Source organism: Urocitellus parryii, chromosome 8 (assembly GCF_045843805.1).
Source record: "Urocitellus parryii isolate mUroPar1 chromosome 8, mUroPar1.hap1, whole genome shotgun sequence".
NCBI lineage: Eukaryota > Metazoa > Chordata > Mammalia > Rodentia > Sciuridae > Urocitellus > Urocitellus parryii.
Window position 1 is genome coordinate 127010628 of NC_135538.1, and position 24890 is coordinate 127035517.

A 24890-nucleotide genomic window follows, 5' to 3' on the forward strand; every position below is an offset into this window, starting at 1 on the left:
GGAACTAGAGACTATTATTCTTTGTGAAATAAGCCAGTCTCCAAAACCCAAAGGCTGAATATTCTCTCTGATGTGTGTTTGCTAATACACAATGTGGGGTAAGGGGAGGAAAGAATAAAAGTTCATTGGATTAGACAAAGGGGGATGAAGATAAGTGTGGGGAACAGTAATGGAAAAGACAGTAGAATGAGTTAGACATAACTTCCCTATGTTTACCTATGAATATACGACCCCTGTAATATCACTACATGTACAACCACCAGAATGGTAAGTTATATTCCATGTATGTATAATTTGTCCAGATACACTCTACTGACATGTGTATCTAAAAAGTACAATTTAAAAAAAATTAAAATAAAGTATCTAACACATTTGATAATTCATGGAAGCTTATTTATAATTGTTTTATTCATCTCCTAAATTATGATTGTCCTTCATCCTCTGTTATAATTCTATTTTCTCCTACTAATTTTGGCTGTCATGCTAAAAAAAATCTCTAATTCTTCATTCTTCAGGAATATTTAATTAGTCTTACTCTTCTTCTCCAGGTGCATATTCTTGAAGTTGCATTTTAGCATTTATTACCTTTTATGCTATTATTCACTTTAAGGAAGAATTTGAAAGCAGAAAACAGGAACAAACAGTATTGAACACAAAAATAAACAAAGAAGAAAATACAGGAAAGGTTAGGACATGAAAGTATGATTGTACATAATGTGGTTGATACAGAAATTATTGGTTTTAGAGAAAGTACATGCAATGCTTGAAAAACAAGAGTAAAGAGCAATATAGTAGGTGATCATTTAATACAATAGATTTAATTTCTATTAATGTGAAACATTGTTAGTTATTTAGATCAACCTCTAATTTTCTATGTAAAATAGTTAAGACTCAGTATACATCAAGACATGACCTCAAAAACCCCTGGGCCACTGGGATTAGAAAGGCATAGGATTTCTATTAGTCATAAAGATATTTATTGATCCAGAATCACAATATATTTATTTACCCATCTCTCTAAGAACATGATACATTCTTGCTTTTAAGTTACTAATGTTATGCAACTCCGAGCTTATCTTCAGGATAGAGAAAATTGTTGTTAAGGTGTTTATACTTTGAGAATTTTTTAATCTAAATGAATGTCTAAAATATTCAATTTTAGTTATTAAGAAGTTTTGTTTCTGAGAATTATCTGTTTAGTTTTTTGCCCATTTATTGATTGGGTCATATTTTGGAGTTTTAAGTGTTGGGAATTCTATTTATATCATGTATATTAAAGCCTTATATGGCAAATATTTTCTCCCCTTCTGCTGACTCTCTCTTCATAATCTATAAACAATTGCAATTTTTTTCATGGTTCTAGATACATGGAACCCAAGTCAAAAGCATCAGAAATTTTAATGTTTGGTAAGGACCCAATCCCAGCTTCCAATAGGGTTCCTTATTGGTGCCTCCATTGAAAGAGAATAGAACTGTATCTACACATGATGGTAAGCACAAGGGCAATAGGGCCCAATTTTGTATCATCCTTCTTTGTAAGGGCCTTGATCCTACTTACAAAGGATACCGCATGATTGTCACCCCTTATTAGATCCTTGTCATAATACAATTATGCTGATGGTACATTTCGATGCATAAACTTTAGAAGAGACACATTTCAAAAACAGCAGGATTGGAGTCATAGAACTGTTTTAGTACTTTCAACTTTTAATGATAAAGTTTGAACATCATAAGCATTCAAATTTTCAACCAAAAAAATTCATATTGTGCATTAAATAATCAGTTGCTTTCAATTTCAGGAAAAAACAAGTGATTTTTCTTAAACTGTTTCTTGCATAATTTTAAAAGACATTTCTGGCTCTTTCAATTTATGCACACAAATGTTTCTAGCATGAGGTCTTTATTATAACTTCCTATTCTCTTACTCATTCAAAAGACTCATTATATTTGAAGGAACATTAAAAAACTGATACCAGAATCTTTAACTCTTCATTCTACTCACTTTAATTTTAATAAACTAATGATAAATTCTGTGATTTAAAATACTCTACACTTATTAATATAATGCATTTTAAAAGATGCAATAGCATTTTCATAAATTGAGATTGACAAACATAAGATTCAAGATTCTTTCAAAGCATAAGTACTTCACATAGAATGCAGTGTAGATAGGCTTTCCGCCGAGACTCAGACAAAACTTGCTGAAAATGAGAAAAGTTCTCAGGTGTTACTGACAGAAGCCTTTTGAGGAATGTTTACCACAATATTTTTAAATGATTAAATTGAACTTGTGAATGTGTATTTTATATTGATAATTTTTAAATTTTCTTATTTGTTTTAATTAGTTATACATGACAGTAGGATGCATTTATGCACTTTGATATATCATACATATATGGGAAATAATTTCTAATTTTTCTGAGTGTACATGTTGCAGAATCATACTGGTAATATTTTTAAACTACTTAAAACTGTTATTATTTCAATATGCAGGAGTCAAAATTGACCTATTTTAACAATTTTTCCAAAAATGGAGCATCCATACTGGTGAGTGTTACATGAACATGTCCTTGCCTAATATTATTAGAAATGTAATAAGTATGACATGTATTCCAAGATGAACACAATGAGATTAGTGAGACAAGAATGAGTTGTTAGAGCAATTCACATAAACTTGCTTAATTGTTAAATAATCTTATTTATATCTATGAACTATGACTTAGAACTAAAAACACTTCTTACCAGCTTGCACAATGCCCCCTTCACATCCTTATTCCTCAAGGTGTAGATAAAGGGGTTGAGTGTAGGAGTCACCATTCCATAGAAGAGAGCCATGAACTTTGGCTGATCTCTTGAGATGGAAGAGGGGGGCTGAAGGTACATGCTAATGGCTGGGCCATAAAACAAGAAAACCACAATGAGATGAGAAGAACATGTCCCAAAGGCCTTTTTCCTTCCTTCAGAAGACTTGATCTTAAATACAGAACGCCCAATGCTAGCATAGGAAGCAAGAATTAAACACAGAGGAACAGCTAACATAAAAATGCATACCACAGAGAGTATGAGCTCATTAGCTTCCTTTTCACCACAGGCCGTCTTTATCAGAACTGGAATTTCACATAATAAGTGATCCAGTTTATTAATGCCACACAGTGGCAACTGCAGTGTAAGAGTGGCTTCTAAGAAAGCATAGGCCATTCCACCCATCCACACAATGGATACTAGTAAGATGCATATGCGCTGATTCATGATGAGGGTGTAGTGCAGAGGTCTGCAGATGGCCACGTAGCGATCAAAAGACATAATGGCCAAGAGCAGACATTCTGTGCCCCCCATTATGCTAAAGAAATAAAGCTGAACTATACACCCAATATAGCTGATTGTTTTCTTAGAGCTACCCAAATTAAACAGCATCTGAGGGACAAAGCTTGTTGTGTAACACATGTCTAAAAAAGAGAGGTTAGTGAGGAAGAAATACATGGGGCTGTGGAGATGGGGGTCTAACTTGGATACCACTATGATGATGATGTTTCCCATCATAGCCATGGGGTATGTTATCAGAAGAATTACAAATAAAGGAAGCTGTAGCCAAGGATGGTTTGCAAAGCCTAGTAGAATGAATTCATCAGGGTGGCTTTCATTAATTAGTATCATTATCTTCAACTTTTTCACATATAGGAGGATAGTAACAAAGTAGGTGCAATTAAAAAGAATGATAAAACAATTATGCATTGACTACTTGATCATAGAAGACAAAGTACCACAAGTTATGGGAGAAATAATATAAATGGTCAAGCACCAGGTGAATATCATTTATCTTTATGATACCATAAATTAACAATATGTCAACAAGCAAGCCAACCATTCTGTGAGTGAATTTCCTCCTCTGTATTTTAAGGCTAACAGTAATTATCTCCTAGAGTTCTAATGAGGAGTAAATGAAAAATAGAAGTGACTGTTTTGGAAACTCTAAAATTATGGCTTTCAAACTGTCTTGCATAAAAATCAGCTGAGGAGGTTGTTAAAAATGAAAGTTTTTTTGAATTTTATCTTCAATAGTTGTTAGATGCAAGAAGCCAAGGTGCCAAATGGTTCATTTTCAAAAGCATTGGTAAAAGGCATTACTGAAATATTAAGAGCTGAAGGGTTGAGTCAGCAATAGAAGGGAGAGAGAAACCTGATGCTATTAAAGTCATTAATAGTCCAGCCCAATTGTCAGTGAAATAATTAATCATCTACATTGAGAATAAGAAGACTGTAGTATTTAACAAGCTGTTAGGTATATGTAATTGAGCAGAAAGTACAGATGCTTTTGTTGTGATATTATTGCTGTTGAAATGGAGTCTATGTTGCCCAGGCTGGTCTTGAAATTGTGTGCTCAAGTGATGTTCCCACTTCAGCCTCCCAAGTATCCAGGACTACAGCTCCATACCACCATGACTGGTTTAACTATTTTTAATATCAGTGTTCTGAATTATCAAATGAGGGAGTTGAGCTACAATCACATTTCCCCTCAAACTCAAGAATTTTGCTTTTGTGAAATTTTCTCTTGCATAACTACCTAGATCAAACTTAGGTAAATTGATCTTTTAATCCTAAATTATTTAATTTTTCATTTTGTAGGTTGGTTGGTACCGTTTTTATGATTTTAAACAATTGTCTGTGACCTATCGACTATATAGCTACAAATACATTTTTTAACTCCAAGTAACTACTGTCAAAAAAGTTGTCAATATCCCAGTTCAGACCTCTGAATTGAATGTCTGCAGACTTATTCAAATCCACAAGTTAATTTACATTTTTAGTACATACATACATTGTTTTTCACTGAAAGATACATTTAGTGCAACAAAATCCATAAATTTAAAAAGCAGGATTTTGAGAAAGATTAATTAGGTAATGCAAGTTTTTTAATATAGTTTCTTTCTTTTAGTGGTGAAGTGTGCTTTATAAAATCCACAATCTTCTTTGAGATGGAGGAGATTCAGGTAAGAAGTAAAGATAGTATCCCAGTGACAAAATTGTAAGTTACTCCTGAGTCAATCAGTAGTTAAAGCTCCCAGATTGCATTCTCAAGGTTACAAATCAGTTGTAATATTCTCTGTCATGAAATTCTTAAGGCCAACCTGTGAAGTATTACAGAAAGCTATTCAGAGATAAGAAGTGGATGTTGCCCTTTGTTTTCCTCATCTAGAAGTGTGTGATTTCAATAAAATACTTTCAATTAATCTTTAATGAGCCTTCTGTGCCAAGCACTCCAATAAACTTATGCCATTAAATCATTTAGTACCTACCCCCAACCTTATGGCATCAGAAAAATTGTATATGTATATCTTAAGATGTTATTAATAATTCATTTCAGGAGTCTGCTAATGACTGGAGAGGTTCTAAAGACCAAAATGCCATCAGTGCCTTAAATGAGAAAGTGATATATCAAGTCTACATGCTTACAGTTTCAAGATTATGTGAAAACATCTGTACTCTTTCGATGTTTCCTGAGTAAGTGTGGCTTCTGCACTTTATTTGAGCTTGACATCATTCAAAATGTTATGTGAGCATGAGGACTTTAGAAATACTTGAAAAAAAAGATTTTAGGTTAAGAAATATATCATAAACTTCCACATTGTACATGAGATATTTAAAGAGCATTGTATAAACCAATTAATTCTTAAACATTCTAAAAATTGGATTATACTCACATTAACAATTGCATTATAAAATACCAGCCTACTCATTTAACATTGTTATATTCACCTTTGATCTTTTTCTTTTGTAGACCATAATTAAATTTTTAAAGAGTGGGGCTGGGGTGGTGGCTCAGTGGTAGAGTGCTTGCCTAGCATGCTTGAGGCACTGCATTCGATCCTCAGACCCACATAAAAATAAACTAATGTATCCATCTAAAACTAAAGATATATAAATAAATAAATATTTTTTAAAAAATTTTAAACAGTAATGTTAGGTTTGATCTTCCATGATATGTTCCATAATTATCTCTCTCCAATAATGGTATGCATTCTAATATGCTTATAGCAATTTTGTCAAATTTGTATTATTTTATATTTTCTTCATATTATTTGCCTTAGTCTCATTTTGTTTGTGAATTCCAATCACCCCTGTAAAAGACAAAATTACACCAAATTTAGTTATATATCTAATTGGTTTTTATTTGCAATTCATGAACTAGGGCAGCTTCCATTCCTATCAAGCAGTACCATGAGTTTGACAAAGTAGAAAGAAGAAAACCAAACCAAAAAACATCATCAATTAACATCTGGGACTTCGGGTTTTTTTTTTTTTTAAAGGTTAAAGCAGAGGTGACTTCTTTTTTATGTTGCCTCATGTGAACAGGAATATCCTGTTTTTAGGGGTAAGGTATCTGTGTTGTTTCCTTAGAGCTTCAGTTTGATGGTGTGGCATCTAGCATGAGTAACTGCACTTTGGTTTAATCCTGTCTGTTGAATCCTACTGCAGGAGCTTAGTTCAAAATACTGGATAGTTCCCTATAGATATAAGCTGTCATTTTGTTTGTTATTTAATGTTATTTATCAATCAATGGTATTTAATCCAAAGTATATTTAAGCTCTAAAATTCTTTCACTCTCTTATCTTTTACATGTCATTCTTATGATATTTCAATAGTTTTAGCTCTTGGATTCCATTGACTCTTGAATGTTCTACTTCCAGTGAATTTTTTTTTTGCCACTATTTCACTCTACAGGGATCTATTTACCCACAAATTTAAAAGTGCCAAATGTCATCCTTAGAGTCACTACTCATGTTTTTATTCTAGTTTTTTCTTATATAATTTTTATCACATTTTATTTAAATTTGTAGAACTTTTTAGCTTTCTATATTAATTTCATAAAGAAATTATTTTTATTTGATACAAAAATACTAAGGTGAAACACACAAATCAAATCCAAGACATTTTAACCATGGGTTAAAAAATGTTTCATGTGACACATTCACTTGATTGAATGAAGGCTTCATTCTTCATTCAGGTATTTAACATCTGTCAGTTGCTTAACTGAAATTTAAATGCCTCTAAGTTTAGTCTATATGACAGACAGATTACAAAGAGAAATTTAGTTGTTATCTGGATCACTGAACTATTTATTTCTACAGAGTTGATAACAGAGTTAGAAAAACTCTGAAATGATGTGCTCTCTTTCTATATATATTACTCACAACAATCTATATATATTCCAAACGTCTCTAAGAACACATGACTTTTTTAAGATGTCTGTTTACTTACCTCATGTTGATAAATATTTAGCAGAAGCAAATCATTAGAATTTTTTAAGTTTTCAGAAAAAATGAAAAAACTAATACACAAATGAGTATTTAAAAGTTTTAAATTTTAGTTTTTCAGTCAATACAAGAATTAGAAATAAATATGGATTATGGAAGCAATAATGGGAAATATCAAGCATGCTTTATAGGCATGCTATATGTATGCTATTCCTGAGACCTCTTGGGCATTGTTTACACAGACCATTCATTTATCTTTCTCCCAGAAGAGTTAGCACAGAACGTTCCTTGGGACAGAATTCTTTATGGATTCCATATACAATTAGTCACCTACAAAACTAAGCTTGGTAGCAATTTTATATGTGTTCTAAAATAAAATTAGTCTACAATATGTGGGCAATTTGAGTGTAAGTAGCATAGAGTTGTCCCTTGATATTCATGGAGAATTGTTTCCAGGACTCCTAAAGAATAGCAAAATCTGTATTATCACGCTTCTTATTTAAAAAAAAGTGACATAACATTTGCACATAAGTATATCTTCACATACTTTAAATCATCTCTAGACTGTTGATACTATCTAATATAATGTCAATGTTATGTAAGTTGTTGTATTGTTTAGAAAATTTTAAAAATCTGTATATCCAATTTCACTGAATAATCATTGAAAAGTTTTTGCCAAAACTTTTTGGCAAAAAAAATTAAGGTGCAACCATTATGTGAAACTTTTTTTTAATTGTGCCAGTATTATTTTTAAATTGCTACTAAAAAATTTTGCTACAAAACTGTCTTTTTTGTTAGAGCATTACAGTCATACATAGTAGTTGGATTCATTTTGACAAAGTCATGCATGCAAGGAATTTTATTTTAATCCCCATTCCTCCCTTTTTCTTTCATCATCCCTCCCCCTATTCTCCTTCCTCTACTGAACTTTATTTACCTTTTACTTATTTTTGATTGGTACTTTCTACATATAAGGGTGAAATTCCCTTTGGTACATTTATATATGCATATTACATGATTTTTCCAAATTTGTTTCATGTTTCCTCCCCTTTCCCATCTTTCCTCCTACTCTACTGATCTTCCCTATTTTTTTTGTTTTTTTCTTAAATAGCTTTTATTTTTTAAAAGTTAGTGTGTACATTATGGGAAAAATAAAAACACAAGCAAAGAACAAGGTCATTCAGGCACAGCAGCTTAGTTGGACATTCTTCCAGGTCATGCATAATACCTACACAACATGCCATTTTGTTTGAGATCACAGCGTGTATCATGCTTTTCCACACCATGAATATTTACCATTTCAAAATCCTAAAAAAAATAAATATTTTTGATAAAAAAAAATACACTACAACAACTCAGTTTGTTATCCTTTCTTGGCGACAAAAATTTTACTGAACACAGAAATGGCAACAGGTCTCTAACTAGATGTATTGGCAGAGTTACAACTAAAATAATGCATTCCCTTAATGCTCCATTTAAAATGAGACAAAGAAAAAGAACACACCAAGCTTGTTTCATTATCAGATTTCTGCTACTAAAATATTAGTAAGGATGCATTTTCCCAATGAATTAAAGTATTCCTATAGTACAGCCAGAAGATGCACACACACCAATGGTTCACATCAGAATGTAAATCTTTGAGCATTTGTTCCCTGCATGTTTCCCTGTGCCCTTCTGCTGCCAGCCTAATGAAAAAGCCCTGATACAAACTGAACAGAGATAAAGCAATTCCATACCCAAGATGCATCTTTTCTATCAATTAAGCAAAAAGATTTGCAAGTTGGCTAATTCATTAGCTCTGCCTTTTATGATTCACTGTTACCTCAGGACATCTAGAAAGCTTAGATGTTGTGAAATAAAGTATGAACCTCGTGCACAATAAACACAAGTACTTTACTAAAAATGCACATGTACAGTTATAATCTAAACATATCTTCCAGATATGGGGATACTAGCAAAGACCACTCCCCTCAACACTCTCCTTCTTCACCAATCCAGTGACTAAACTCAGGACTACCCCTAGCTCCAAGATGTGGATTAACAAAGGAAAACAGTTCTTCCTAAAAACTAACAAAAGGATATTACATAGGGACCATTTTGCTACTTCTAACAAGCTTTAACACCCAGCAATATTAACTAAAATGCATATATAACAATGGATAGACAGTCTGAACTAATCTAAGGGGCATAGGTTGCTTCTCTATGCATATTTTCTTCTTCTCCCATCACTCAATGAACCTTCAACATACTCTCCAAGACATCAAGCTTAATATCATTCCCTTAAAGGGCAACCATTCCTATGTAGTAATAAAAACTACTTACAGGGCATTATTTTAACCTTCTATTTTTACCATGTATTGTGCACTTTTAAACATCTAGAAACACTAGACGTTTTCAACAAGGACTTAAGTTTCCGACTTAAGTAGCACTGAATAATACAGTAGCACTAAATAAACTTCAACACTAATTTAACAAAGGCTACACTTTGAAGTAAAAAATCCCTTTTTAAAGGCTAGAATTTGAAAGTATCTTCCAAACAGGAACATTCTGGCCTAGAACACTTCCCCTTTTCATCCTTACCAATCCAGGGGGTCATATATACTTCCTAACTGGTTTCTAACAACAGTCTTTCCTATTAATTTTAACACCTAATGTACTCAGTGTGTTAGTTTACTATTTTGGGGGTATTTTGGGGGGGTGGTACTAGGGATTGTACTCAGGGGCACTCAACCACTGAGCCACATCCTCAGCTTTATTTTTTATTTTATTTTGAGACAGGGTCTCACCGAGTGGCTTAATGCTTCGCCATTGCTGAGGCTGGCTTTGAACTTGTGATCATCCTGTCTCAGCCTCCCAAGCCGTTGGGATTACAGACATGTTCCACCACACCCAGCTTACTAACTGTTTGTCATACACTGGAAAGCTCTTTAAAATATAGATAGACTAGATGTGAATTAGGACTCATTTGTCTTTATATACTATTTATTTATATACTATTTATACAGTGCAGTATTTCTTTTATGCACAGTATTTTGTTTACTCAGATATAAGGGATAATGGTCAATATTGATTCACAGAAAAAAAAGAAAATACAAAGGGCTTTATACCAATTTTTCTTCTTCCTCCCTGAACCAGCACAAATGTAATATGGACTGCTAGGAGAAGTGTTTTGATCATTCCATTTACAAAAGACAGTTATTGCTAGCAATGATGAACATTTTTTTCATATATTTGTTGATTGTATATCATCTTCTGAGAAGTGTCTGTTCAAGTTCTTGGCCTATTTATTGATTGGGTTATGTGGGGGTGGGGGCTTTGTTTTTGGTGCTTAGTTTTTTGAGTTCCTTATAGACCCTAGAGATTAATGTTCTATCTGATGTGTAAGGGGTAAACATTTGCTCCCAATATGTAGGCCCTTCATTCACCTCACAGACTGTTTCTTTTGCTGAGAAGAAACTTTTGTTTTGAGTCTATCCCATTTATTGATTCTTGATTTTAATTTTTGCATCACAGGAGTCTTATTAAGGAAGTTAGGGTCTGATCCCACTTGAGGGAGATTAGAGCCTACTTTTTCTTCTATTAGATGCAAGGTCTCTGGTTTTATTACCAAGTCCTTGATCCATTTTGAGTTGAGTTTTGTGAATGATGAGAGATGAGGGTTTGATTTCATTTTGTTGCATATGGATTTACCACTCTAAGATTTCATCTCACTCCAGTCAGAATGGCAGCTATTAAGAATACAAACAACAATAAGTGTTGGTGAGGATGTGAGGAAAAAGTTACACTCATACACTGCTGGTGGGACTGCAAATTGGTGCAGCCAATATGGAAAGCAGTATGGAGATTCCTTGGAAATCTGAGAATGGAACCACCATTTGGCCCAGCTATCCCTCTCCTCAGTCTATACCAAAAGGACTTAAAAACAGCATACTACAGGGACACCGCCACATAAATATTTATAGAAGCTAAGTGAAGTTAGTCAATCCCATAAAACTAAATTCCAACTGCTTTCTCTGATATGAGGAGATGATTCATAGTGGGGTAGGGAGAAGGAGCATGGAAGGAATAGACGAACTCTAGATAGAGCAGAGGGGTGGAAGGGTAAGGGAGGGGTTGTAGGGTTAGAAATGATGGTGGAATGTGATGGTCATTATTTTCCAAAGTACAGGTATGAAGACATGAATCAGTGTGAATATACTTTGTATACAACCAGAGATATGAAAAACTGTGCTCTATATGTTTAATAAGAATTGTTAATGCATCCCATTGTCATATATAAATTTTAAAAATTAATTTAAAAAATAAACTGCACTATTTAATTAGGTTATGATTTAAAAAACAAAAAAGACAGTTATTTCATTATAAATTTTAACAAAAAAAAATCTACAAAATGTTTTATTTACTACCTCTACTTTAAACATACGTTGTGCTCTTCTAAACATCTAGAAAGAATAAATGTTTCAAATAAGGACTTAAGTTTGTGCACTATGTACATAGTAGTGTTGAAGAAACCATACACATGTGCCACAGCCTGGCTGGCTGGGCAAAATAACCAGGGGGAGAGTGACAAGGAACTTGTGAAGGTTGATACAGCAGGAGCCACTTTATTGCCGGATAGCAGGGGTATATATACATAACTGAATACACAGCTTAACTTAATTAACATAAACTAGATACAGCAGTCAACCAATAAGGAATCATCATCTTAATGATTACACACAGCTTAACATAATTGACATAATCTAGACAGAGCAGTCAGTCATTAAGGAATCTCTATCATCTGAATGGCTTGCTGGTGTTACTTCTCAAACCACTCCTCTTGGCAAAGTGCCAGGTGCCATCTTGACTTGTCTGTGGCTCTCAACAATTCCCCCTTTTGTTTAATTTAAATAACAAGTGTGTGGCTTAGGGACCATGCCTGTTTTAGGTTGTCCAATACTATATATTGTCCTTACGCATCATTGGATGGTCTGACCTTAAATCGTCAGCCTCCTGTCTTAGGTTAGTACCACTGTAATTGGATCTTACCCGTCTTTGACTACTGGCCCAACACACTCAGCCATACTTGTGGATAATGACCATAGTGGTTTTTACACAAACACCATAAATAATCTGCTACAAGCAGAAGGGGAGGATACAAAATGCCATGATACCAAGCCAATTGATGGCTCCAAGTAAGAAGCCCTTGGAAAAATTGTACCACAGATGACACCATCAGCAAAGATACCCCGGTACTACCACAATTTGTTGCATAAACAGATAGATCACAATGCATATAAGTAACACATAGTCCAGGTAAGTCACAGTCCAGGTAAGTTCTGCAGGCAACTTCACAGTCCAGGTAATTAAATCACAGTCCAGGTAATTAAATCACAGTTCAGGTAAGTTTACAGTCCAGGTAAGTTCTGCAGGCAGCTTCACAGTCCAGGTAATTAAATCACAGTCCAGGTAATTAAATCACAGTTCAGGTAAGTTCTGCAGGCAGCTAGCTTGATCTGAAGTCTCCTCCGGTTCTCAGCAACGATGGAAATTCCTCCAACCTCTTCCTCACCAGCACTGGGATGAAGATAGGAACTCCAACAATGATGGCTAAAGAAAATCCTGTAGTATTCCAGCAGGCACTAAGAAAACAACCTTCTGAACAATTTAGTACATTATCTCAAGGTTTTTACATTTGAAATAGGCCTTAATGGTGCTCATTATTCATTAGCCTCCAGGTGTGGGAGAACATTGTAGTTATTGACATTGGAAATAATGAAATTTTAAGGGCGCCAGGCAGCCCCAGACACCCTCGGGGAGTATCCTGGACTCAACTGCCACTGGGCACAGGGAGCAAGAACTTGCAAGACTGTGCCTCTGGGTCAGGTCTGGATCTGGGCTCCAGGCAGTGGCGTCCCACTCCCCGAGAGGGGGGTGGGGAAGGGCCGGTTGCCATCGCTACAGTTGCTTGGAAAGTCCCTGCTGTGCTGTGAGCTCGAGCATGCAGCAGCTGCCGCACCAGCCGCCGCACCACTTCACGCATCTTCCAGTAACAAAAAGTATTTAGTAGAAGCCTTTATTGCAATTTCTTCCTTGGTAGTCCTTCTTCCTCTGAATTTTCTTCCTCTTTCTGACTAGAGTTCCTGGGCTTTTATCAATGTATGCCCAACTGTTCTTGGTTCCACTGGGGTGCCTCCTTCCCTTAGTAATTAACATCCCTTCCATATTTTCGTCAATACAACACACCAAGACAAAAAAAGACACAAATATACTGTATCAATCTTCTCCATTTTCTCAAAATGGCCATTTTTCCTCTCACCCTATCTAGGGACGAGCAGATTTGCTCCCATCCTATCCTAGGGATAGGCAGCTTCTCCTTGTCACTTACCCCCAAGTGTCCCAGGGCTCCCCGAATGGACCACCATCTGCCGCAGCCCTGCTGGCTGGGCAAAATAACCGGGGGGGGGGGGGGTGAGTGACAAGGAACTTGTGAAGACTGATACAGGGGGAGCCGCTTTATTGCCGATAGCAGGGGTATATACATATATATAACTGAATACACAGCTTAACTTAATTAACATAAACTAGACACAGCAGTCAGTCATTAAGGAATCTCTACCATCTTAATGGCTCGCTGGCGTTACTTCTCAAACCACTCCTCTTTGTTGGGAAAAGTATAAACGGCAGCCGTACCCCAGAGAAAAAACCCCAACATGGCACCTAAGGACTTCTTCCTACCTTCTTCTTCTCTGCAGTGGCACGAAAAGTTCCCACCCTTATGAACTCTCCCGCCGGCGCCAATTTCAAACCTTGCTGGCGGGGAACCTTAGCCCCAATGAGAACTAATTCCTGGGTGCGGGAGCTGATATCTGGAAGAACTTGCCAATAAATGGGTGGCCTGCCATTTATCTAAGCCCTACCATCTCCCCTTTAGTTCTATATAAGCACACAGCTTTTTGCAATAAAATTGGAATTCTCCCGGTGAAGTGTCTTTGCGTGGGGAATTCTTTCACTCTTGGCAAAGTGCCAGGCGCCATCTTGACTTGTCTGTTGTTCTCAACACACATGTAACAATAATTATATCTGAAAGTGTCTTCTAAGTAGGATCGTTCTGTCCTAGAATCCTTCATTTCTTCCACTTCTTTCTTCTATGACACATATGTCAAATATGAGTGTCACATGATATATTACAATTTCACTGCCAAAAGCCCTTTTCAGAAGATGCCTTTCTATGTATTTTAACACAAAGTGGACAAAATATGTTAGTTTACTAACTCTACTTTTGTCATACATTGGCAACCTCTTTAACATCTAGAGACTAGATGTTATAAAATTAAGACTCGTGTTTCTGGTATATATACAATATATACAGTTCAGCAAAGTTAAATTAAATGTACAATACAGGGCAACAGAATGTGCTAGCAATTATCAGCTTACCTAACAAAACACCTATTGCAACTTTCCTCCCATCTCCTTCAATCCAGTGAACAAGTACAGACAGTATTCTGTTCAGAGTTGGTTTAACAATTCCAGACATAGTATTTCCCATCAGTTTTCTTTTAATTTACAAAAAGGTTTATCCTGCTACTTCTTTTAAATACGTCAAGCATTTCTAAATATATAGAAGGACAAGATATTCTGCATAAGAACACATCCACTATGCACACAGTACTGGTAAATAAAATAATTTGCTATCATAAATATATAGGGGAGTTCCAGCAGAGAGAGGGGTGAGTAAGGGAACACAGTCTGCTCCCTGGGACCCTCTGGGGTCCTCCACCCTAGGCTGGTGGGTGAGCTGCCCACCCCCACCCACAAGCAGGCCTCTGCTCTTCAGACTTCCAGAGCTCCCAACACACCTGTGCACTGGCTGGCCCAGACTGTGAAGGACCGGGGAACCTCTTCCTCTTCCTGGATGACCTGATTGTGCCAGCGTCCTGTCTGACCGTACCCCATAGGCTTCCAGGTCTAGATTTTTTATATGTTTAAAGTGCCTAATATGTTTTACCACTTCTACTTTTAACATATAACACATTTTGTAAATTTCTTTTTGTTAAAATTCTTATGAAATGTTTGGGGTGTGGGGGGACAATAGCCAAACCCAGTTGTGTGCTGGTTCTAAGGAACAGCATACCAGTGTGCTTTCAATGAGGCAAGAGTTTTTCCTTATGTCTATGGGTTTTTGTTGTTGTTATTATTTTACTTTGCTGAGTACATAGTGTTCATAAAGGACAAATGAGTCCTACTTTACATCTAGTCTTTGTAGATGTTAAAGAAGTGCCAGTGTATGACAAAATTAAAATTAGTAAACAAATTTTATATTTTGTGTTAAAATTCCTAGGAAGAATTGTCTTCTGAAATTTTGAGGGTTATAATCCACTGGGTTAGTGAAGGGCCAGAATGCTCATATTTTGAAGACGTTTTCAAATTAGAACCATTGTTACATGTGTGCAGTTTATTCCAGACTGTCACATACCTAGTGGACAAATTGAGTTCTTACTTGAAACATCTAGTATGTCTACATGTTTAGAAGAGTCCAATGTATGTTAAATGTAGAGGTAGTAAAATATCACTGTGTAAATATCTTGATAAAATTCATGTGAAATATTGTCTTTTGGGAATGGAACTGTTAAACCACCACTGCGAGCAGTATAGCACACTCTGTACTTGCTCAGTGATGTGGAGAAGGAGGAAGGGAAACAATTTCAAAAGGTAATATGTTAGTGTATTCATACTTGGAAATTTTCAGACATCAGTTTTCTGTATGTTTTGTGCATATTGTTTTGCTGTGTTTTAATATATATATTGGACAAATGAGTCCCAATTTTGCAAAATCTAGTCTCTAGATGTTAAAGAGGTTGCAAGTGTATGACTAAGTAGTAAGTAAAATTAACACATTTTGTACACTTTATGTTGAAATTCATAGGAAATTTGTCCTCTGTAAATGACTTTTAGATATGAATTTGTTCAACCATCTCTAAGTCTTATATATCCCTGTACTTGACCACTGTACTGAAAGTAGTGAGAAGGGAAAGTTTCAAAAATGAAATGATCATATTAGATGATACCTCAGATTATTACCATTGCTACATGTGTAATTTTATTTACCAGTGCCTGTGTGCACAGTGGATGTATTCTTACGTGAAATATCTAGCCCTTCAATATATTTAGAAATGCTTGATATATTTAGAAGTAGAAGTATTTGGATAAATCTTTTTGTAAATAGCTTTTAAAAACTGGTGGGAAATACTGTGTCTGAAATTGTTAAACCATCTCTAAACAGAATACTGTCTGTACTTGTTCATTGGATTGAAGGAGATGGAAGGGAAGTTGCAAAAGATGTTTTGTTAGAGTGTGCTGAAAAATTTCAGCTTACCTGTAGTGCCCTGTAGTGTATATTTCATTTAACTTTGCTGAACTGTATATATTGTATATATACCAGAAACAAGAGTCTTCATTTTATAATATCTAGTCTCTAGATGTTAAAGAGGTTGCCAATGTATGACAAAAGTAGAGTTAGTAAACTAACACATTTTGTCCACTGTAAAATACATAGAAAGGCATCTTCTGAAAAGGGCTTTTGGCAGTGAAATTGTAACATCATATCATGTGACACTCATGTGATACATGTGGCATAGGAGAAAAAAGTGGAAGAAATGAAGGATTCTAGGACAGAATGATCCTACTTAGAAGATACTTTAGATTATAATTATTATTACATGTGTGTGGTTTAATCAACACTACTATGTACATAGTAGACAAACTTAAGTCCTCCCCCTTTCCCAGTTTTGCTCTTGCTTTCACATATGAGAGAAAACATTCAACCCTTGACTTTTGAAGTCTGGCTTATTTCATTTACATGATGTTGTTCATTTCCATCCATTTATCAGAAAATGCCATTATTTCATTCTTTATGGCAGGATAAATTTCATTGTGCATGCACACACACACACACACACACACACACACACACACACGTTTCTTGATCCCTTCATCTACTGATGGACATCTGTACTGATCCATCATTTTGCTATTGTGTATTGTGCTGCTACAAATATTGAAGTAGCTGTTCTGTTACAGTATCCTGATTTTAAGTCTTGGGATAAATACCACAGAGTGGGATAACTGGTAGTCTCACTCCTGTTTTTGTTGTTGTTGTTGTTGTTATTTTGTTGGTTTGTTGGTTTTTGAGTACTCCCCATACTGCTTTCCATAGTAGTTGTAATAATATTCAGTCCCACAAACAATGTATCTTTCTCCTCACACCCTCAACAGAATTTATGATTATTTATATTCTTGATAATTGCTATTCTAACTGGAATGAGATAAAATTTTAGTTTAATTTTGATCTACATTTCCCAGATTGTTAGAGATGTTGAATACTTTTTTTCATATATTTTTGCTTATTTTAAGAAATGTCTGTTTAGTTTTGTTTTTTTTTAACCCATTTACTAGTTGAGTTATTTTTGGTTTGTTTATATATTCTGGATATTATCCCCTGTCAGAGGAACAGATGACAAAGATTTTATCTCATTCTGGGCTCTCTTTATGCTCTTCATCATTTCCTGTGCAGAATTTTTTTTTAATTTGATGACATTCCACTTATTGATTATTAGTTTTATTTCTTTAGTTTCAGGTATCTTGTTGAGGAATTTTGTGCCTGCACCTATATGATGGAGTATTTAGCATATATATTATTCTAGCAGTTACACAGTTTCTGATCTAATTCCTAAGTCTTTAATCCATTTTGGGTTGACTTTTATGCAGGCTAAGAGATAGGGATACAATTTTATTCTTCTACCTAATATATTCATTTTCCTAGCACACATTGAAAAAGCTACCTTTTCTCCAAAATATATTTTTGTCACTTTTCTCAACTGTCAGATGACCATAAGGGTGTGGATTTGGCTCTGTGTCTTCTATTCTATTCCATTGATTTTCATGTCTATTTTGATGCCATGCTGTTATACCATCTTTGGTACAAGATGAGGATGCATGGAATACTTCTGAATATAAATCAAAATTGAATAGTGCAGATCAATGCACACTATTTCTTCATGAAAGTTTAGAAAACATTTTTCCAGTCTGGAAAAAAAAGCTAATAAATGGTTTTGTTTTGTTTTGTGTGTGTGCAATATAGCCAAAATATTTTATTTAAGAAAATTTACTACTTTTTAAAGTATGGACTTAAAGTTTAACCTTCTGAGTCCAGAGATTCTGCAATGCTATCATTTTTATGTATCTGATGCAATAACTTTATTGCCACTCTATGTGTTTATTAGTACTGCAGCACTCTAAACAAATCATGCAAATTGGCTTTTGAAAATATACTGAATACACATGTTCACAGTGCTTAAGTATATGCACATTTATATTCCACTGATGAATATAAAATTCTGTTTACCTTTGCAGTGAGATAAAGAGTATTGTAGCAGAGAACCACCCACAGGGACCTGTGCAGGACCTAGGCTCACAGGAGGCCCCATCCACCCACCCCCTTGGTGGGGCACACACCCACCAAAGCCTAGCCTCTGGTGCAGGACCACCCCTTCCAACCAGAAGACTACCCTGGGAGCCAAGATCCAGCCCAGACCACTCACCCCAGCCCCTGTGGGTCCTAGGCTCACAGCAGGCCCAGTCAACTGCTCCCCCAGCAGGGCAGACACCTGCAAGAGCCTAGCCTCTGGTGCAGGACCGCCCCTTCTGACAAGCATACTACCACAGGAGGTCAAGCCCAGAGGCCCAGATCCACCTACACCAATTTGTGCAGGACCCAGATCTAGGATGCAGTAACATTCATTGAGGGACACCAGCAGGATCTGGAAGCCCAATATCAAGATGAGGTACAGATAATATGCACAGATACTAAAGAATATAAAGAAAAAACTGTAATATCTCAGATCTACACTGCAAGAAAGGAAGACACAGAGACAACATGAAAAAAACAAGGGAGGAAAAGTGCCCCAAACAAACCAGGACACTATAATAACACATCCCATGAACAGCAAAGTTGATGAAATGTCAGAGAAGGATTTCAAAAGGTTCATAATTAAAATGATCTGTGAGTTAAAGAATGACCTAAATGAGCAAATACAGGCAAAAATTGATCAATCCAACATGAGATAAGAGAGTAAATACAGGTAGCAAAAGATTACTTCAAGAGAGATAGAGACTCTGAAAAAAAAATGTCAGAAATCCTTGAAATGAAGGATACACTAAATCAAATTAAAAACTCAATAGAAAGCATAACACTTGGAAGAAAGAATGTCAGATAATGAAGATAAAGTATACAATCTGGAAAATAAAGTTGATCACAAAGTAAAAATAGTTAAAAACCATGAACAGAACATCCAAGAATTATGAGACAGCATCAAAAGAAAAAATCTAAGAGTTATTGGGATAGAGAAATGCACAGAGTTTCAAACCAAAGGAATGCACAATCTCTTCAATGAGATAATATCAGAAAATTTCCCAAGCATGAAGAATAAATTGGAAAACCAAATACAAGAGGCTTACAGGACACCAATTGTACAAAATTGCAATGCCTATTATACAGAATAAGGATAGAATGTTAAAAACTGCAAGAGAAAGGAATCAGATCACATATAGGGGGAGACCAATTTATATCTCAGCATATTTTTCAACCCAGACCCTCAAAGCCAGGAGATCATGGAAGAACATATACCAAACTCTGAAAGAAAATGGACACCAACCAAGAATCTTATATCCAGCAAAACTAATTTATAGATTGGATTTTGAAATAAAAACCTTCCATGATAAACAAAAGTTAAAAGAATTTACAACCAGAAAGCCTGCACTACAGAACATTCTCAGCAAATATTCCAAGAAGAGGGAGTGAAAAAGAAATGATGAAAATCAGCAGAGGGAGGGATTACACTAAAGGAAAGTCTAATTAGAGGAGAAACCAAGTCATGTTAAATACCAAAAATAAACAAAAATGGCTGGGAATACAAATCATGTCTCAATGATAACCCTGAATGTTAATGGCCTAAACTCTCCAATCAAAAGACATATACAAGCAGATTAGATTTAAAAAAAAAATATGCTGCCTCCAAGAGACTCATCTCATAGAAAAAGACATACACACACTGAAGGTGAAGGGATGGGAAAAACCATACCACCCATATGGACTGCAGAAGCAAGCAGGGGTTTTCACCTTCATATCAAATAAAGTAGACTTCAAACTAAAGTTAATCAAAAAGGATAAAGAAGGACACTACATACTTCACAAGGGAACCATGCACCAACAAGACTTAACAATTATATATGCCCCCCAAAATGGAGCATCTACATTCATCAAACTGTTCTCAACTTCAACAGTCAAATACACCACAACACAATAATTTTGGATGACTTTAACACATTTCTTTCATTACTAGATAGATCTTCCATGCAAAAGCTGAACAAAGAAACTATAGAACTCAATAATACAATCAATAACTTAGATTGAACTGACATATATAGAATATTTTATCCTTCAACAAGAGAATACACTTTCTTCTCATCAGCTCATAGATTCTTCTCTAAAATAGACCATATACTATGGCACAAAGCAACTCCTAGCAAATATAAAAAAGTAGAGATACTATCCTGCATTCTATCAGATCATAATGGAGTGAAATTAGAAATCAATGATAAAATAAGAAATAAAATGCACTCCAACACCTGGAGACTAAATAATATGCTACTGAATGAACAATGGGTTGCAGAAAACATCAAAGACAAGATTTGCAAAATTTTAGAGGTGAATTAGAACACAGATACAAAATATCAAAATCTCTGGGACACTATGAAACCAGTTCTAAGAGGAAAGTTCATTGCATGGAATTCATTCCTTAAAAGAAGAAAAAAATCAACAAATAAATAACAACATTACTTCTCGAAGCCCTAGAAAAAGAACAAATCAACACCAAAAGCAGCAGAAGACAGAAAATAATTAAGATCAGAGCTAAAAAATAAATAAATAAAATTGAAACAAACGAAACAATTGAAAAAAATGACAGACCAAAAAGTTGACTCTTTGAAAAACTAAACAAAATTGAAAGACCCTTAGCCATATTAATGAACAGAAGGGGAGAGAAAACTCAAATCACTAACATACATAATGAAAAAGGAAATATCACAGCATACATTACAGAAATACAGAAGACAATTAGAAATTTTGAAAACCTGTACTCAAATAAAATAGAAACTATCTAAGGCATCAACAAATTTCTAAAGTCATATGATTTGCCCAAATTGAATCAGGATGATATACACAATTTAAACAGATCAATTTCAAATGATGAAATAGCAGATTCCATCAAAAGTCAAGTTTTACAAGACCTTTAAAAAAGTACTAATACCAATACTCTTCAATTTATTTCAGGAAATATAATAAGAGGCAGCACATTCAAACTCATTCTATGAGGCCAATATCATCCTGATTCTAAAACCAGGCAAAGACACATTAAAGAAAGAAGACCTCAGACCAAAATCTCTAGTGAACATAGATGCAAAAATTGTCAATAAAATTCTGGCAAATTGAATACAAAAACATATCAAAAAGATCATGCATCACGATCAAGTGGGATTCATCCCAGGGATGCAACATACAAAAATCAATCAATGTAATTCATCATATCAGTAGACTTAAAGATAAAAATCATATGATCATCTCAATAGATTCCAAAAAAGAATTTGACAAAATATAACACCCATTTATGTTCAAAACACAAGAAAAAAATAGGGATAACAGGAACATATTTCAACATTGTAAAGGCTATCTACGCTAAGCCTTAGGCCAACATCATTCTAAACAGAGAAAAATTGAAGGCATTCCCTCTAAAACTGGAACAAGATGGGGATGCTCTCTTTTACCACTTTTATTTAACATAGTTCTTGAAACACTGGTGAGAGCAATCAGACAGACAAAAGAAATTAAAGAGATACACATAGGAAAAAAGAACTCAAATTGGCAATATTTGCTGATGATATAATTCTATAACTATAAGATCCTAAAAGTTCCACCAGAAAATTTCTAGAACTAGTAAATGAATTCATCAAAGTAGCAGGATATAAAATCAACACCCATAAATCAAAGGCTTTTCTATATATCAGTGATAAATCCTCAGAAAGGGAAATGAGGAAAACTACCCCATTTACAATAACCTCAAAAAAATAATAAAATAACTGGGAATCAACTTAATGAAAGAGGTGAAAGATTTATATAATGAAAATTACAGAGCCCTAAAGAAAGAATTCAAAGAAGACCTTAAAAGATTGAAAGATCTACCTTGGATAGGCAGAATTAATATTATCAAAATGACGATACTTCCAAAAGCACTATGCAGATTTAATGCAATTCTGATCAAAATTTCAATGACATTCCTCATAGAAATAGAAAAGCAATCATGAAATTCATCTGGAAAAATAAGAGACCCATAATAGCTAAGGCAATCCTTAGCAGGAAGAATGAAGCAGGTGGCATCACTCTACCAGACCTTAAACTATACTACAGAGCAATAGTAACAAAAACAACATGGTATTGGCACCAAAACAGACTGGTAGACCAATGGTACAGAACAGTTTCTGGACACAGAAACTAACCCACAAAATTACAATTATCTTTTATTAGACAAAGATGCCAAAAACATGCATTAGAGAAAAATTAGCATCTTCAACAAATGGGGCTGGGAAAACTGAAAATCCACATACTACAAAATGAAATTAAACCCCTATCTCTCACCATGCCCAAAACTCAACTCAAAATGTATCCAGAATTTAGGAATAAAATCAGAGACCTTGCATCTAATAGAAGAAAAATTAGGCCCTAATCTCCATCATGTGGGATTAAGCCCCAACTTCCTTAATAAGACTCCTTTGGCGCAAGAACTAAAATCAAGAATCAATAAATGAAACAAACTCAAACTAAAAAGATTCTTCTCAGCAAAAGAAACAGTCTATGAGGTGAATAGAGGGCCTACATCTTGGAAGCAAACCTTTACCCCACATCAGATAGAGCACTTATCTCTGGGGTATATAAAGAACTCAAAAAGCTAAGTACCAACAAAACAAATAACCCAATCAATAAATGGGCCAAGGACCTAAACAGACACTTCTCAGAAGATGATATACAATCAATCAACAAATATATGAAAAAAATGTTCATCATCACTAGCAATTAGAGAAATGCAAATCAAAACTACTATAAGATTTCATCAGGCAGAGGCTGTGGCTCAGCAGTAGCACACTTGCCTGGCATGTGTGAGGCACTGGGTTCGATTCTCAGCATGATGTGTAAATAAATAAAGGTCTATCAGCAAATAAAGAAAAAAAATTTTAAAAATTTCATCTCACTCCTGTCAGAATGGCAGCTACTATGAAGACAAACACAGCTGCTGGGACTGCAAATGGGTGCAGCTAAACTGTGGAACTAACCTAGATGCCCTGCAATAGATGAATGGATAAAAAAGAATGTGGCATTTATACACAATGGAATATTATTCAGCAATAAAAGAGAATAAAATTATGGAATTTGCTGGTAAATGGATGGAGTTAGAGAAGATAATGCTAAGTGTAGTTAGCCAATTCCAAAAAAACAAAGCCAAATGGTTTCTTTGATACAGGCAGGCTGATTCATAGTGGGATAGGGAGAGGGATCATGGGAGAAATAGACAAACTTTAGATAGGGCAGAGGGGTTAGAGGAGAAGAGAGGGGGCATGGGGTTATAAATGATAGTAAAATATGATGATCATAATTATCCAAAGCACATGTATGAAGACACGAATTGGTGTGAATATACTTTGTATACAACCAGAGATACAAAAAATTGTGCTCTATATGTGAAATGAGAATTGTAATGCATTCACTGTCATATATAAACTTAAAAAGAGTATTGTAGCAATAACAATTACCTAATAAAAGATTATAAACCATTTTTTTTTTCATTTCATCAAGTATTTAAAGAAGGAACTAATACAAATCCTTAATAACAATTAGTTTTTGGAACATAGCTATGATAACATGTACAAAGTAGTATCTCAGTATGTTTTTAATTTCCATTTCCCTAATTATTAGTAATGTTGTGCATTATTTTATATAACTGGCCATTTTCATTTCTTCTTTAAATACTTGATGAAATTGAACAGTAAAGCCAAGGTCTGAGTTTCCTTTGATGGGAGACTTTTATTACTGATTTAATACATTTGCCTTTCAGCCTTTGTACTAAAGATAATTTTTGTAATGGACATTGTGGGTTTTAACAAATGTATACAGTTGTACAAATCAATAGGTAGCATAAGAAAGAACAATTCTGCAGTATGGAGAGTTCTCAAAATACTAGTAATGGAACAACTGTATGACCCATTTATCCCACTCCTTGCTATTTATCCAAAATAAAAAAATAAGCATAGCATACTAATACAGACACATTTAACATTGTAGCAAAGCAATTTATAATACCCAAGTTAGAGAAACAGTTAAGGTTCCCATTGACCGATGAATGGATAAAGAAAAGGTGTACATATACATGGTGGAGTACTCAGTTATAAAAAATGAAAATGTGGGAATAAGAGGTGAGAATGACCCCAGAAAAACAAAGCCCCATGCCAAAGCATCCCTGTATCCAGCACCTGCATCCTGCTGTGGTAGTCACT

At 34.9% G+C, this 24890-nt stretch overlaps 1 protein-coding gene across 1 annotated transcript; it reads right to left on the bottom strand.

Moving 5' to 3' along the window:
• Positions 1 to 2712: 2712 nt before the first annotated feature.
• LOC113176601 (olfactory receptor 2B11-like) lies at positions 2713 to 3654 on the bottom strand. Its single transcript, XM_026381092.2, has one exon. It carries the CDS (start codon positions 3652 to 3654, stop codon positions 2713 to 2715), a length of 942 nt encoding a protein of 313 aa, XP_026236877.1.
• Positions 3655 to 24890: the final 21236 nt, after the last annotated feature.

What these genes read in the sequence shown, in the direction of transcription:
- LOC113176601 (XM_026381092.2), bottom strand. Translation starts at nt 3,654, where the DNA reads ATGATACTAATTAATGAAAGCCACCCTGATGAATTCATTCTACTAGGC.